Source organism: Ischnura elegans (assembly GCF_921293095.1).
Source record: "Ischnura elegans chromosome 13 unlocalized genomic scaffold, ioIscEleg1.1 SUPER_13_unloc_1, whole genome shotgun sequence".
NCBI lineage: Eukaryota > Metazoa > Arthropoda > Insecta > Odonata > Coenagrionidae > Ischnura > Ischnura elegans.
The window spans coordinates 14,681,780-14,696,986 of NW_025791657.1; the positions used below are offsets into that span (position 1 = coordinate 14,681,780).

The 15,207-nt window shown below is 37.3% G+C and overlaps 1 protein-coding gene across 1 annotated transcript; it reads left to right on the forward strand.

Annotated features, from left to right (window-relative positions):
• The first annotated feature begins 9,796 nt into the window (after nucleotides 1-9,796).
• On the forward strand, nucleotides 9,797-11,273 carry LOC124172094. Its single transcript, XM_046551501.1, has 4 exons — nucleotides 9,797-9,811; nucleotides 9,915-10,159; nucleotides 10,822-11,053; nucleotides 11,140-11,273. Exons 2-4 carry the CDS (start codon nucleotides 9,956-9,958, stop codon nucleotides 11,271-11,273), a joined length of 570 nt encoding a protein of 189 aa, XP_046407457.1. The 5' UTR covers nucleotides 9,797-9,811; nucleotides 9,915-9,955.
• The last annotated feature ends 3,934 nt before the right edge of the window (nucleotides 11,274-15,207 follow it).

Below are 15,207 nucleotides of genomic sequence, written 5' to 3' on the forward strand. Positions count from 1 at the left end.
GAAACACAATGCATTATTATATTATATAAGATGAAAATATACATTTATTATGAGATGCAACCTTTCATAGTACTTTTATTAGCAATTGGAACCGTTCAATAATGTTCGGAGAGCGGAGAAAATACACTCGCAGCTAATTTTCGAATGGCTTTTTCTCGGAAATGGTAAATGTTAGAGAAGATATTAAAATTATATTTTTTTAGATAATTTCCTGATTTGAAATTAAAAAAGAGGTATTTAGTATTTGTTTTTTTATTGCCTAAATCGAAAGATTACTCCTTGAGAACGTATTTCACGCTTTTAGCTTTTTAAATGACGATATCTATTTTTAGGGATCAAATGAAATGTGAAAATTTTCAAGCGCGCGAGAACGCGACGGCCAAGTATGAATGCTGGAAAAAGCCCGTGTGACGTCAGTCTGGTTTTTGACGCCGCGGTGTGATGCCATCTAGGTGCGAGGCAATAAGCACCGCTGTTAGCAGGTAGCGCTTGGCTTAAATAAGGATTATAAATTCTCTATAAATCGAAGGAAACTTTCCGACCAAAGGCAATATTAATAGGTGATTATTAAGACATGTTTCCCTGAGCTCTGTGCCTCATGCATGCACTGCTATAATTATATCATGTTGACGGTCACCCATGATATATTATATCATGAGTGACACACCGCGCGGAAGAGATGGGAAAGGGTTGATCTGATTGCATCGGTTCCATTTTAATCTGTTTTCAAAATAGTCTGCGATGTGTGCAATGCGATCCACTCAACTTGCGAGTAATAGCAATGAAAAGTAATGAATATATCAGATAATACCATCATTGGTGTGACTTTCGGTTGTCATCACTTATTACACCTTATTTCCCCGTGAAACTCGGATTAATTTTCTCCGTCAGCGACGGGAGTGGCGACTTTGATAAACACACTTGAATGCGCTGTGGACGAAGAGACATTCAGATGCTTGATTAACATCCTCCATATCTGTGTTCACACTCAGACTAAATTTTAAAAATCACGGTTTTTTTCAGGTTTTCACGGTCTAAATTGCGTCAAATTCACGGCCTTTTAATAAGCCCTTTTAGAAATAAATATTGATCACATTAATATCACTGGCCGCACGTAAACTAAAAATATAGCAAACGCGATAAACGCCGGGAATGCAAAAAGCAGCAATGAAAGGGATTTCATGACGTCGCCTATCGTTAGCAAAATGTAGGGCCGGCTAAAGGTTGTGAGCGAGAAAATGGAGGCAGACAGGGAAGTAAAGATGTGTCTGATTTCTCGCCAGGGCAAATGATCGCTTTGGCTAAAGGTCGTCCAATCACAGCCTTAAGGTCTGTGTGTCGTCATGGCACACGGACCAATATTTGCTCCTCGCATATACGTGTGCGGATAAATGCGTGTACATTATCTGCGAGTGACTGACCTTTATTTTTTTGACCCGTCAATCGTTGATCTAAAGTCAAGTTTAAGAAGTTTTTAAGGATTTACGACGAATTTCACGGCTATTTCCAGGTTTTTTCACGGTAGACGAAATTCACGGCCTATTCACGGTGTTAAAGTTTTCACGGTTGAGTGGGTACCCTGATTATTGTATGTTGCTACTCGGTGCGCATCACGGCGTTTAGGGGTCAAATATTCGTTGTGAAACATTTTATTGGAAAATTACACGAACAAAACATTTTCCAGCCTTGAGCTGTCATCCTTATAAAACGCAACACTCCTCATTTTTTAGGAAAGGCTGGAGTGCATAACATTCAGGATATGATATGTATTTCATCATGGGTTTAAGTTATGTGCATCCTATGTTGTATTGTGTAATTAATAAATAAATTGGGATTTTTCGTTCCTCACAGTAAGCAAAGTACTGGTGCGACTGAACTACCTTTTCACTACACATCGCAAAGAGGGTAATGACATTTCAAGAGAGAAAAGGAGAATTGTTTGGAAATGGATAAAATCAGAATAACTCCGTGTTTATACAACTAATTTTGTGTTGATCATTAAGCAAGGCCCTTCACATTTGCAGTCCTCTGACGTACTGTCTGTAAAAAAAGCAAGATACCCGAGTTTGAAGAGCTATAGCGTCTTAACAAAGCAACCAATTACAATGCAACAAAAAACATATGAAAAAAAATTATTTCTTCGTAGTATCGTGTACTTTAAAAAATCTTGGGCTCAGTATAGTTTCCTGCACTCAATTGTTTCTCACAAAAGTACCCGTATATTGCGTGTATAATCAAGTTGCCCAACTTTGAGAGACTGGCATTCCCGTAGTTTATGATCGTGTAAATTGAAATTTTGTCATAACAAAGTCACATCTATTACTAGCAATTACCCGAAAACAAATTGTTTATACCACTAAAATTAACGGAGTTGTTGTAAACAACGCAAACCTCTGCCAAATTCGAAACCAGTTGGTCAATTGCAAATTGATTGGTACTGTAGTATTAGTAGTTGTAGTATGTAGTAGATAAATAAGCAAAAATCCCGTTCTCCTTGGCGACAACACAAAAATTGATTGCTCTACTTGCGGCCGCTACAATTTAATACCCTTGCAGGGTAAGTGAAGGAGAAATTGAGGTAAAGCTCGTGCTTTGCACATAAGGTGCAAGAAGAGTAAAATTAAATCCATAAATAAGAAAAACTTTCCCTTAAACCATACCATGTTTATCCTGTACTGCAGTACGGAAGTAATTGACTTTTAAGCGATGGTAAATAACAGCGACTCTCCCAGTTAGGACCGCATTATTTATTCTGGGCAACGGCCCAGCTGCCAGTGAGCATATATGCTTATGCCACCTCTTCGGCAGGGAGAAAACAATGTAGCACATAATGTCAGCATTATCTCTCCCAGTGAAATAGAAATTTAATACTCCAGTTGCCATCAGGGAATGTGGAAATTGGTGACAACCTGCTGCATATGTATAAGTACTACCATTTGATCTGTCAGCCCTTCCATCACCGAGGGTCTGGAAGGAAGTACTTCTTCTGTGAAAGTGAGGCTAACTTTGTACAACTCCAGTTCAGCAGGACTCATTTAATCACTTTTTCACAGATGTTAACAAACTCATACATTATACGTGCTTATGAGGACCACTGTTATTTTGGATCAGTGATTTCCAAACACGAGGAAGAACTTGATGTGAAAGTGAAATTTATGCACTCTTATGGCCCTGCCAGATCATTTTACTGGCCTCCACAGGAGAGAGAAGATGTCTGTTACGTACCCACAAGCAACATTATTTGTTCGGTCAGCCCTCCCATCACCACAGGTCCTGGAAGAATATACTTCTTCATTGAAAATGAGGCTGACTTTGTACAACAGCAGTTCAGCCGGACTCATTTCACATCTCATAGAAAGTAAGTTGTATGATTGAAGGGTATTATTTAAATAATTTAATTTAAATTAGTATATCCATGTTTCCTCTAATGCACAGTAAGAGTCTAAATATATGTTGATGCCATTTTTCCATAAACTAAACACTTGAAAAATGGGTAAATTCCCGGGAAAGAGCATCATTTCTCATTTTCTGAGCCATTTGCACTCTTTTCCCCTCAGCTGCTAGAAGCCACGTATTGTTCTTAAAAAAATTATAATGACAAGAGCCACATTCACTTGACTACATGTTTGGTCTTATATTTACTGACCATTATTTCAAATATATCCTCATGAAGGTATGGATGTACTTATTATCTTACAGTACGTGTCCAAAATCCCTCTCACGGAGGCAGAAAAAAGTAAAACCTGAAATACTCATAGTGGCAGTCAAAAAACCACCATTTTTATTTCACAGTATATTGGAGCATATATTAACATTCAATAAAAAAAATGAGGATATCATGCCATTCATCTACAAAAACGAATAGCCAACAGATACGTAAAGGAATAAATCAGAGATGCATAGTTTTTCTCATAGATAAGCATTCATTATAATAAGTTTGTTAATTTTTAGATTATCAATTACAAGTAACAATCATAAAGCAATTTACATGCAATGCATGTAACTGAGGACATGATTATAAAATCTTTTTTTAGAAATACAGTTCTAGCGACACTATTTCAGATGAGATAATGAAATAATTATATTCTATTCATATATAATGGAACAAATTTACAAAATCTGGATGGTTGATTTGGCTTTACCAACTGACATGGTGTAGCAAAGGTATAGCTATTATTAATCCTGAAATACCTTACAAAAATCAGGTCAAAAGACTGGTAGAACGGTGGAAGGTACAGTAACTTTCAAAAGTCGGTCCCCATACCTGGCGCAGCCGTCTCCGTTATTCTCCGAAGTCGACCGTCGCGTATTGCTTACACGTTCCTTGACCACTGGCGATCGATTCGACTTGATCAAGTAGTACCCTCACAGAAAATTAATACTGGTGGCCAGTATTTTTAATACTGAAATACAGTATTAAAAATACTGGATTCAGTGATTTTCAGCATTAAAATCACTGAGAGCCAGTATTTTTAATACTGGTTCCCTGTATTAAAAGTACTGGCTCTAGTGATTTTCAGTATTAAAATCACTGACAACCAGTATTTTCAATACTGGATGAGTGCCTTTAATACTGGATCTCAGAATTAAAAATACTGGCTCTAGTGTTTGTCAGTATTAAAATCACTGACAACCAGTATTCTCAATACTGGAAGAGTGCCTTTAATACTGGATCTCAATATTAAAAATACTGGCTCTAGTGTTTGTCAGTATTAAAATCACTGGCAACCAGTATTTTCAATACTGGAAGAGTGGCTTTAATAGTGGATCTCGGTATTGAAAAAACTGGCATCAATGATTTTAGGGAAATTTATTATTAGGCAAGTGACTTCACTGCTGGCCACCATTTAGCATTAAAAATTTTTGAATCTGGGGTGCTAAGGAAAAAAAATGCTGCCTCCATTTTTGTCACAAAAAACTTTTATCTCTACTGGATCATGCATTTCATGTCATATACTATAAAATTTTTCGTGATGTGTCATAAATTAGATTACCCACTTGTATGAAGAGATAGGTGTATCACCAAATAACTGGATGCATAAGTTATTGAAAACAATGACATTATTTATTGACCATTTTAAGTACTTTTAGTCCCTTTCCAAAGAGTTAACCAGAGGAAATATACATAATTTATTCTCAAATGGAATCAAAACACACTTGTTGCACAACATTTCTGGAAATACAGCAATACATTCAGGAGTTAATTCAGAAATATATGGGAAGGCATTGGAAGTAATACCAATTGATTTTTCTCGCAAAAGTGTTTCATTGGTTTGGTGTAGCTTCACTCCTAAAATAATGCATGTCATTTTATTGGAGCTCACAGTTTTAACTTTGAGAGCATGCGTAATAAAAATCAATTGCTTATTTTGGAGCTGCACGACATAATTAACTCGTTTCGTCATAAGTGTATAGCTTTGAACGTGAAAGAGAACATTTTTATAAATAAATCTCTGGAATGAACTTGCATTGTTCCAATATACTTCCTCACCAACTAAATTTTCAACCGTCACTTTCTGAGCCAAAGTCAAGGATACAATGTCTGGAGCACCAAACAATCTCACATAATCACTATGATTTTCGCATAAACTTGATCTATGCTTAGCATAAGTAAGCTTCCCATATAATAACTTTGCACAGTTGGATTGAGATGTTTCCATAATTTCAGAGGCCTTTTCCCTAAGTGCCTGTAACCTTAATTACGACTTGCATATTTGATGTGGTACTGCTTGTGAGCTTTGGAACATTCGGGCCAGGACCCCATTGTTGTGCTCATAAGGGAAGGCTGATACTCCCCACAGAGATCCAAAATTTTGTACACTTTTTGGGATGTGCAATAACAAGTGACAATTAAATTTCAATAATTGTGGGGTATTGTAAACATCCTCCATTGATAGCACAAACTTCCTCAGAGCTTTCTCAGCCAAAGAGAACTCTTTCGGGCTGATATGTTCTTGAAGGAATGTTTTAATGCTATACACCAAAAGGGACCAATGGTCAAGGTATTTCATTGGAAAATTAACAGCTTTTAAAGAAATTACAGAATAGTACAACAAAAAATTTTTCCACTCTGATGCCTTCCATAACTTTATGTCACTTAATGAGCGAGGTGTTCTAGTGATTTCACTTGGTGGTTTCACAGACTGAAGGACATTATCAATTATTTTACCTTTTTTATTGCTACCAATGTAAAAGGGCTGACTTTGATTCATGGGAGAAAGCCACCAACACACCAGAGTCTTCACTACACCAAGTAGCACACAGTGCATGTATTCTGGGACGAAGGACACAATGATATTGAAAACTTTCAGAAGCAAAAGCACCGAGGGTCCTTTAATTCCATTTATGCTCTTCCCCGTCCTTTGCACCTCTCGTGCATCACGCAGGTGCTGTTCCTGCGTTCTCGGAAGTCCTACATCTCCCCTGTACATTCGTGCTTGGCCACGACCTACCGCAATTTCCTCACCTTCGTGCAAACAGAAAGGGCATCCTTGAGCTCCACGAAACGTTTTTAAGTTTTGCAATAAAGGCCTTGCTTGGGAGTCCACAGAGGCTAGGATTGTATGAACTTTAATGTTACGAACCTCTAAATCATCCGGCAATTGAATTTGGATGCCTTCAGTATGCAAAACATTCAGCTCCTCAATGAATGGCTGGAGATAAGTGTTCATGTTCGGTTTAATTGGGCCATACCATAACCCACAGAGCATTATGTTTTCCCTTCTCTTCTTAAAAGGCAACTCATTCACGGCTACCTGAATTGGCCAGAGTGAAACTTTTGACGATTTAAAAATCTTCACGCCATCAGTGTTCCACTGTAGAGTAATGTCAGGCTTGCAGATTACTCTCTTTTCTTTCAACTTTTTGTACACTTTGCCACTAATCACGTCCGTTTCTTTATCAACGTCCCACCGCAATGCAGAACAAAAAGTTACATCATTCAGCAGTTTAGCCAATTGCTCCTGCAAAGGGATTTGAATGAAGTAACTCCCTTTCTCCTTCAGTTCATCTATGGACCACCTCAATCCACACTCACACTCTTTCTCTTCCATTCCATTCATACATTTTATGAGCTTAAGGCAATTCCGGTCACCACAGTAAAAGTGAGTTCTGACCTCTGGCAACGTTGCGAATCTTTTCAGAAACATATAGAGAGAACCGTGAGTTCTGGTGGGTAGGTGGCAGTCAACTAGTTCAATTAAATGTTCTAAGGCTACGTCAGACAACCCAAAACGCAAGGCATAGCTCATAATTAAGAGCTCACTTTCCTTCCTTGACAATCTGCTCCCTTCGTAGAGTGAAGTTCCCTCTCTGTTGGTATTTACCTCATTTTCTTCAAACAAACCTGTGGGATTAAACTCCCCATCATCACTACCACTATCACTGTCCTCAATGAAACTGTCATTAGGCTCAGAAGCCGGTGAATCCATATTCAAAACATCAGGTAGTGATTCCACCTCACAACCATCATCGCAAAAAGACATCCTGGTGGTACAAACCTGAGAATTTTCAAGCATCTCAATATCTTGGTTACTACAACTACCTTGGCTGATACCAAGTTCCCATTCATCATCTCCCATTTCATTATCACTGCCAGCTCCCAAGTCTTCCAGCGAAGGATCACTATCGGTGTCACTTAGGTGTTCTCCAGGGGGAACCTGCATAGCAGTAATAGAAGTAAATACTCCAGAACATCTTAGGGAAATAATTATTAAAGCATTGCCAAACATCAATAGTTATATATTCCATCTGTCAATACGGATGGAATTAGGAACTTACTAACCTCAACATCCGATACTGAGGCATTATCTTCATGTGGTTGCAGTCGTCTTCGTAATGTAGCCTCCGGTATACTGATGTTCACGTCATTCAAGTACCGTTTGTACGGTCCACGCGACATCGTACCTCAAAGATTATATTCTAGAGATTGTGCCTTACTACTGTGGTTATTACCAGTTATTACGATCAATTACGATGGCGGACTACCTAAGAACTATGGAACATAGTTTTAGTGGTAACTCAACTTCGATCATCTTTCTTGTATATCAATTATTTCTTCCATATTAATAATTTAATTATGCCCAGACTTGCGTCAAAACCGTCAAAACAATATAAAGGTCATAATATATTTTTCTCTTTTCCACCTTGTGAACGTTTTGAACGACCTTGGACCAGAACAAAAGCCTATCCAGATTCATTTCGCACTTCTTTTTTTACTTTCATTCGTCACATTACCGTTATCTTAATGTCCGTGTGCTCCATGTGATAGGGCTGGTGAAATATTTCAGTGTAACTGCATCCTGTGGTGTAATTTACGAATTCAGCCTTTTTTTAGTTATTCTGAACTGTAATCACCATCGATATCATGTCGCATGAGGGTGAAATACCAGCGACTCCGTTATCGGACAGAGAATGTCGACTGGTGCAATTTGTACACGAGAGGAAGAAACCTGTTCAAGTTGCTTTCCAAGCGTGGGTTAAGGACAGATCTTTAGATTTGAAGAAGGCAGTGGAATCGGAAATTGTTATCCGTTGGCCTTGTGAAGTGGACGTCGTGTGCGCAAAGTTAATGGAGCGGAAGCTGAGGAATTGCGTAAATTGGCAGGACTTGGTCGTGAAAGTTCGGGCTGTAGGAGGTAAGTACGAATTCCACTATGCTGAAATCTCCTTGCATTACACCCTTCACTGTGGCCTAAGCAGTTTTCTAGAACTTGTAACGTATAATTGAAATATGTTGCACCGGCACTTCTATTCCAAAATGGACTGACATGTGCCGGCAGGCCAGTAGTATAAAAAAATTCGGTGTACCGAATCCCACTAAAAAGGAAAGGCGGCAGTTATGCGCGAAGATGATCAGCAGCAGTGAAGGGGAAATGAGTACCACGGAAGAAGAGGTAGAGGACATTGCGATTTTTTGTTTGTGTATTATCGTTAAAAGCTCCACTGATTGCTTTTTCATGCTATTTTTCCTCGTGATAATTGAAATATGCAGTCCTCTTTTTATCCATTAATTCATATTCATAGAGGAGGGGTGCGGAGAGTTCACTGATAACTGAATTGATTTGGTGATCTATGTGGACAAGTGTTAACTGAGCAAATTTTAAGGGAATAGTAAAATAATCTTATTTCCGTATTAACCACGAAGTGAGCTGAATGGTGTTGATATTTAAAAGACATAATTTAACTCATATTGATGTTGGGAGTTAAAAGTAGTCAACATTTTATGTTCAGTTAGTGAAACTAGTTAATTTCAATTAATTGAAAATGTTGAGTGTTGAGATTTTGATCACAATTTCCCTCATAATTTGTTTTCTTTTCAATACCTGTGTTACTGCAGAGTCACATTGTTTTTATGAAGAAAATTAAGGAAAAATGAAATAACTCTTATTGTTTAATTTTTTTTCTTTTTTAGGACAATGACACCATAGATGGAGGGGGAAAACAAAAGAAACGGCAATGCAGCTCTAATCCTAAATCTAGGAAAGCCATGAATGTTGTTGTAAAGACCACAAATAATGAGGTGGCAAATAGAATCCGTGACTTGCCATTGGATCACCTTTTACGGTCTGATGTGGTAATATGCTAAGCTTATGGATCTATAGTTTTCTGTTATTCTCCAATCCATAAAGTTCAATATCTTTACCTGTATAACTGCAATATTTACAGATTTCTGATGATGATGATGACAGCTCGGATTTTGAAAATAGTTCTAAATCAAGGTTATTGCAGAAAATATCTATTCTCCAAGAGGAGAACAAGAAGCTCCGTCAAGACAATGCTAGACTAAGGGCCTTGCGTTGTGTGAGTGAAGGTAATGTGTTCCACCAAACTATATACTATTGGTGATATTAATGTCATTTTGTTTATGGGAGCAATGTTATCAGCATTTAATTGTTGCTTGTCTTAATTTACAGATTTAGAAAAAGTATTAGAAAATTCTACTGCTGTACGGGAAATGATGCTTAAGCTGAAAGGTGATATGGTATCATTGACCAATGCTGCCTCCACTTCAAGAAAGGCTAACAGAACTGGTAACAGTAGCTCCTGTAGCAGCTCTGGCAGTTTAATCAACAATCAATGTACAACCACCAATGCTCCTGCGAGCGTCAGCCAGTCCAGTGTTTCGGGTGATCCTCAGCATGACATAGGCGATGAGGAAGTATGAGCTTTTTATCATTTCTGCTTTTCATTTTAATAATAAGCTTATCTGAAATTTTGCACAAACACTACCTTCACTAAGCTTTTATGATAAGTTGCATAGTTATAAGGAATGACTTAATCTATTCATAGTTTCCTATGCTGAATTATTGTTAATGAGGGTATGTCTATCTGTGAATTTACTGGTATAGAGCTTTAGGACAGAGAATATGTTACTGTCATTAGAATAATTCCAATTTAGAGCCTGTATAGGTGCATAGCATAGGTAAAAAGTAGGTTTTCGTAGCAGGAGGAGGGATTGATGTCAATGATTAGCTAAGTTTAATTGGATGCCAAGGGTTAACTACCTCAATACTTCCTCTAAAGCTTGGTATGAGCTTTCAGTCAACTTATTGCAAAAAGCTATGGGAAAGTCCAGTGTACTTAACTTTCATTTTTTTGGGTGTGTTCCTCGAATAATAAATAAGGTAAGTAAATTAATCATTCCTAATTGATTAACATGCTCTCAATCTGTGCCAAGACTCATTAATATGTATTGTAATTTTTCAACTAATTATAGATTAAAATTTTGAGGATTCCTTTAAGGAAGTTAAGTTATTCTGTTCACAATTTAAAATAGTTTTTTAATAAGTTTAATTTTATTAAAGCTAACTAAAATTTCAGGGCTTCATGAACTTTGGTGGCCGACTTGTGGAAAAGGAAAGAGTGGCCAGAGTTGACAAGTCTCGCGGCATTTCCTTTTTCACCTCCAACATCATGGCCGTAGTATTTTCTAAGGAGGAAATGGCCAAGAGCAGTATAACAGGAGGAGAATGCAATTTAAATAAGAAAAAGGGAGAGGACACTAAAAGTAATAAAGTTCTTCTCCATGTGGATGTCAGGAAATCAGTTGAAGGTAAATCTATTCTTCTTTAATAGTATCCTTATGAAAGTTTAATGCTATGTACTTGGCCTTATTTTTTCTCATTCTTTACTCTGCAGAATTCATTATGGGCCAAATCAGTATAACTCCTGCTATGATCAGTGAGGTTAAGGCTATCCAAGCAGCAATGAAAGCCAAATTAAATAATGAATCAACTGCGAATCAACTGCGAATCAAGAAGAGGACGAAATGAGAGGAAACCTTATATCTCTAATGTCTAAATAGGCAATAAATTTTCAGTCCATAATTTTCTGTATTTTATTTAGCCTAAAGTACATATGTTTAAAATATATTGTAACATGTCTTGGTTAGTCACATCAATCGAGAGGGTTACCCCAAATTTGACCAATTGGTTTACTTGTGTGTTTTTCCTTCTTGTGAGTTAATGAGTCTGGTCCCATTTTTCCCCCCCGTCTCTATTTTCCGTGAGCTCAAGGAGGCATGTGTGTGGCCTTCAACCCTGCCTTGTCATATGACGATGTCGTCCCAGTGGCCCTTGCGTTAATAGCGACAGCTCACCAATCTCCCCCTTCACCCCGGTGGCATGCAATTCCACCGACAGTGACTAGCCTTGGTGTGACCCTCCCTCCTTCCCCTCCCCTTATAGTAGAAGGAGGAATAGTTATTATATAAGTGCCCCTTCACAATCAGCATTGAAATCACTGGCCAGTATTAAAATCACTGGTCAGTATTAAAATCACTGGTCAGTATTAAAATCACTGGCCAGTATTAAAATCACTGGTCAGTATTAAAATCACTGGTTAGTATTAAAATCACTGGCCAGTATTAAAATCACTGGTCAGTATTAAAATCACTGGTCAGTATTAAAATTACTTGTCAGTATTAAAATCACTTGTCAATTAATCACTGGCAGTGATTTTAATACTGAAATTTTTAATACTGATCAGTATTAAATTTCTGTAAGGGTACTACCTCTCAAAGCACAAAAAATAATGAGTTTACTAATTTCCGTCATAAACACAATTTCTCGACATGCTCCCGTTTATGAACTAATCGATCGGCCACTCGACTCGACGTTATCGACTCAAAAGTCGAATTCAAAACGCATCGACACATCGATATTAGAATTCGCGCGGCGGACATTTAAGAATGGATATACTTTGCAGCTCCAAAACAAAGTAAAGTTATCCTGGGTGCTAACATCTGTTATTACCAAATCTGCGGTAAATTCTATATTTATTCGTTTCATAAATTTCAAGGCCTTAGCTGCTTAGCTACCTGAATTCACGACCTAAGTATTTGAGGGAGACTATACATTTTAATAACTTATGGCCCTTTTTCATACCCGTCATGTGTAGATATTGAAAGCCTACTATAAAATGGTACTAGTTCTTAAGGTGATTTAAAATCATTATTATTTGCTTGATGAATGCTTAATCGTTCATGGACATTTTCAAGACTGCATAAAATTTCGATTGGCATGTAATTCACTAAGGTACAAATGATCCTACAAGATACATGCCCTATATTAGCATTTAAATACTTTATAACCTCATAGTACGTTTTTACGGCAGCAAAATATAAGTTCAAGCTCTGGTAACTAATAAGATTTTCCTTCTTCAGAAACATGTAATACGTATCTTGCAAAACTTGCCCCAGAGGAAATCATGAAGACACCACTTCATTAAACAAATATCATATCATTAACTCCTACTTATATCCAATACTTAGTACTCTTAATGTAGCTACACTTTTACTATGCCCCCTTCAAACATTATCTCCATGATCATTACACCTACACTTGTGAGCGTATTCATAAGAACTATCATCTCAACAATAATTAATCCTTTAGCCATTGGTGTTAGATTGGGTATAAAACATTCTCTGTTACCCTCAAGTCATGAAAAGAACGATATGTATTTAAAAGCTATCTCACAGACTCTTTTTCATTAAATGTAATCAAATGGTTGGATGAATTCAATAGCTGTAATTCAATGGTTGGTAGAATGCAATTATAAATTGGTTATTTTGTCCATCAGATTTTTAAATTATCAAATGTCTTAATTTTCATATTTATTTTTTCTGTTGCATGAATATTTATTATTACATTATTTGTACTATTATCAAGTCTCCAAAATTTACCAATGCTGCCAATTTACCTCCGCTGGAAAAATAAAATGAGAGCTATTGAAAGTTACGATGGGGCACAACATGCCATAATCATATGGCTTTGATGCTCACCAGCTCAGTACTGATCTAGGGCATTTTGGAGATACTTTAACAGAGTTTACATGATCCTTAGTGATTTTTTTGTATCTATAACAACATTCCCATCGGATTATCCACAGCTTTAAAAATCCAACATGAACCCATGGTAATGGCTGCATATAAACAAGAAAAATTGCTCCTGTAGATTAATGAGATCCACCAGAAAGTTCAACTAATACCATTTTCATTTGTATGCAGCCAAGAAAGAAGCCAAGCCTACAAATACTCATGATTCAATTACAAATAATTATCAATGCACGAGAAAGAATCCCGGAAAAATCCCTCGGTGAGACCTCTAAGCTACAAAAATGTACTGCTTGTACGATATTCCTTTTACATGATTCAAACGAAGGAACCTTTCCGACCTTAGACAATTTTAATAAGTGATTATCACCCTAGTACACAACTGCATGTATTAGTTTTCTCAGTGTTTTACATTTGGAAAAAACCTTTTTAAAGCACTATAAACAATGGTGGTTACCCTGAGCAACTCTTGTGCATTGTCAAATTATTTTTATTCATCATACTTATGAAGCGTGCAGACGTTCAGCTGGTACGGAAAGCCAAATAGCCGTGGTAGTTGGCTGTGTTAGAAAGTACTACCTAGAAGTTTGTTCACATTGATGATTCTGGTTTCACCACGCAGAAGGAGGTGTATATATGAAACCACTACAGCTTAGACAGCTGAACAGCAAGCAACAGTCTTATAGCTTGAGTAATGCACTGGCATTTCTTCACTGAGGTGTCCCCGTAGATAGAATGAACTGCTCAATATTGACTCCCTTGAGGCATTAGTTGCTTTCGGCATTCTGTGTATACTCCTCCATAGATTTCATTTTTTCCTGGAAGAATGGAAGGTTTTTTGTGATGTGTGGCGTATGATGGGGTGCATGTCCATGTTTTAGGAAAAAAACAATTGAACATTGTTAAAGTTCTCCTTGTCAAACGGAAGAAAAAAAACAAGAGTCAAATGTCATTGACTACAATTCTTGTTGTCCACTTAAAAATTAACAAAAATGGAGTCAAGGAATGGAAATTGTGGTGTTAAGGACAAATGCATTGTCGCTCCAGATAATTCGTCCCGAAAACTTATCCATTCTGTTTATTTGATTTGTGCAATTAATTAAAACGTTTACTATTGGCACCGCAACATGTAGGGTACGACTACTGCTTCAGACACATACCATTGGAAAGCTGAATTATAGTTGCGCAGATTGTGGAGCTTTCATAATAGCAGGTATGACTAGAGATTTTACGAGAAAAACAAATGATCAGATTTGAAAAACATGCTGAGGAAACGAGGATTAGTGATTCAGGGGTAAACTTCAAATTAATTGAAACTGGTGAAAGAAGGCCTCAATATAAAAATGGATGAATTTATGATTGAGACTGAACAGAGGAGAGAAATTGAAATACAGGTACTACTGAAACATTCGCAGAAGAACAGGAGAGGTGAGATAGGCAGCTTAGAGAAGAACAAGCACAGAGAGATGGGACATTAATGGAGATATAAGAGAGTTTAAAGGATATACAAGATGGCCTGGGAATGTACTAGAAAGCATATAGTGGGAGATCCGACAAACAAGGGCGTACCCAGCAAGAAGCAGGAGGTGACAGCTGCCCCCTCCGTTTTTTAAATTATTTAGGCACTGTTATATTTTGTTAAAATGTTGATTCCACGCTTAAATTTTACTACTTTAACAACCATGGCTGCCCCCCTCCCTAGTTTATATTCTGGGCACTCTCTTTCATCGGAAGGTAGAGGAACATACGCAAAAATATCATCAGATGAGACGGATAATTGCTGACGTAAGCGGTTTATGGTAGATAGCTAAACAAAATGCTAAAACAAATATTTTGAAGTGTAAAGAGAGGGTAAATAACTGTTGTGGGTAAAA

Excerpts from the sequence above, each read along its gene's own strand:
- LOC124172094 (XM_046551501.1), top strand. The coding sequence starts at position 9,956 with ATGATGCTTAAGCTGAAAGGTGATATGGTATCATTGACCAATGCTGCC. Across the intron at positions 10,160-10,821 it reads ATGACATAGGCGATGAGGAA|GGCTTCATGAACTTTGGTGG; the intron begins GTATGAGCTTTT and ends CTAAAATTTCAG. Across the intron at positions 11,054-11,139 it reads TGTCAGGAAATCAGTTGAAG|AATTCATTATGGGCCAAATC; the intron begins GTAAATCTATTC and ends TTTACTCTGCAG.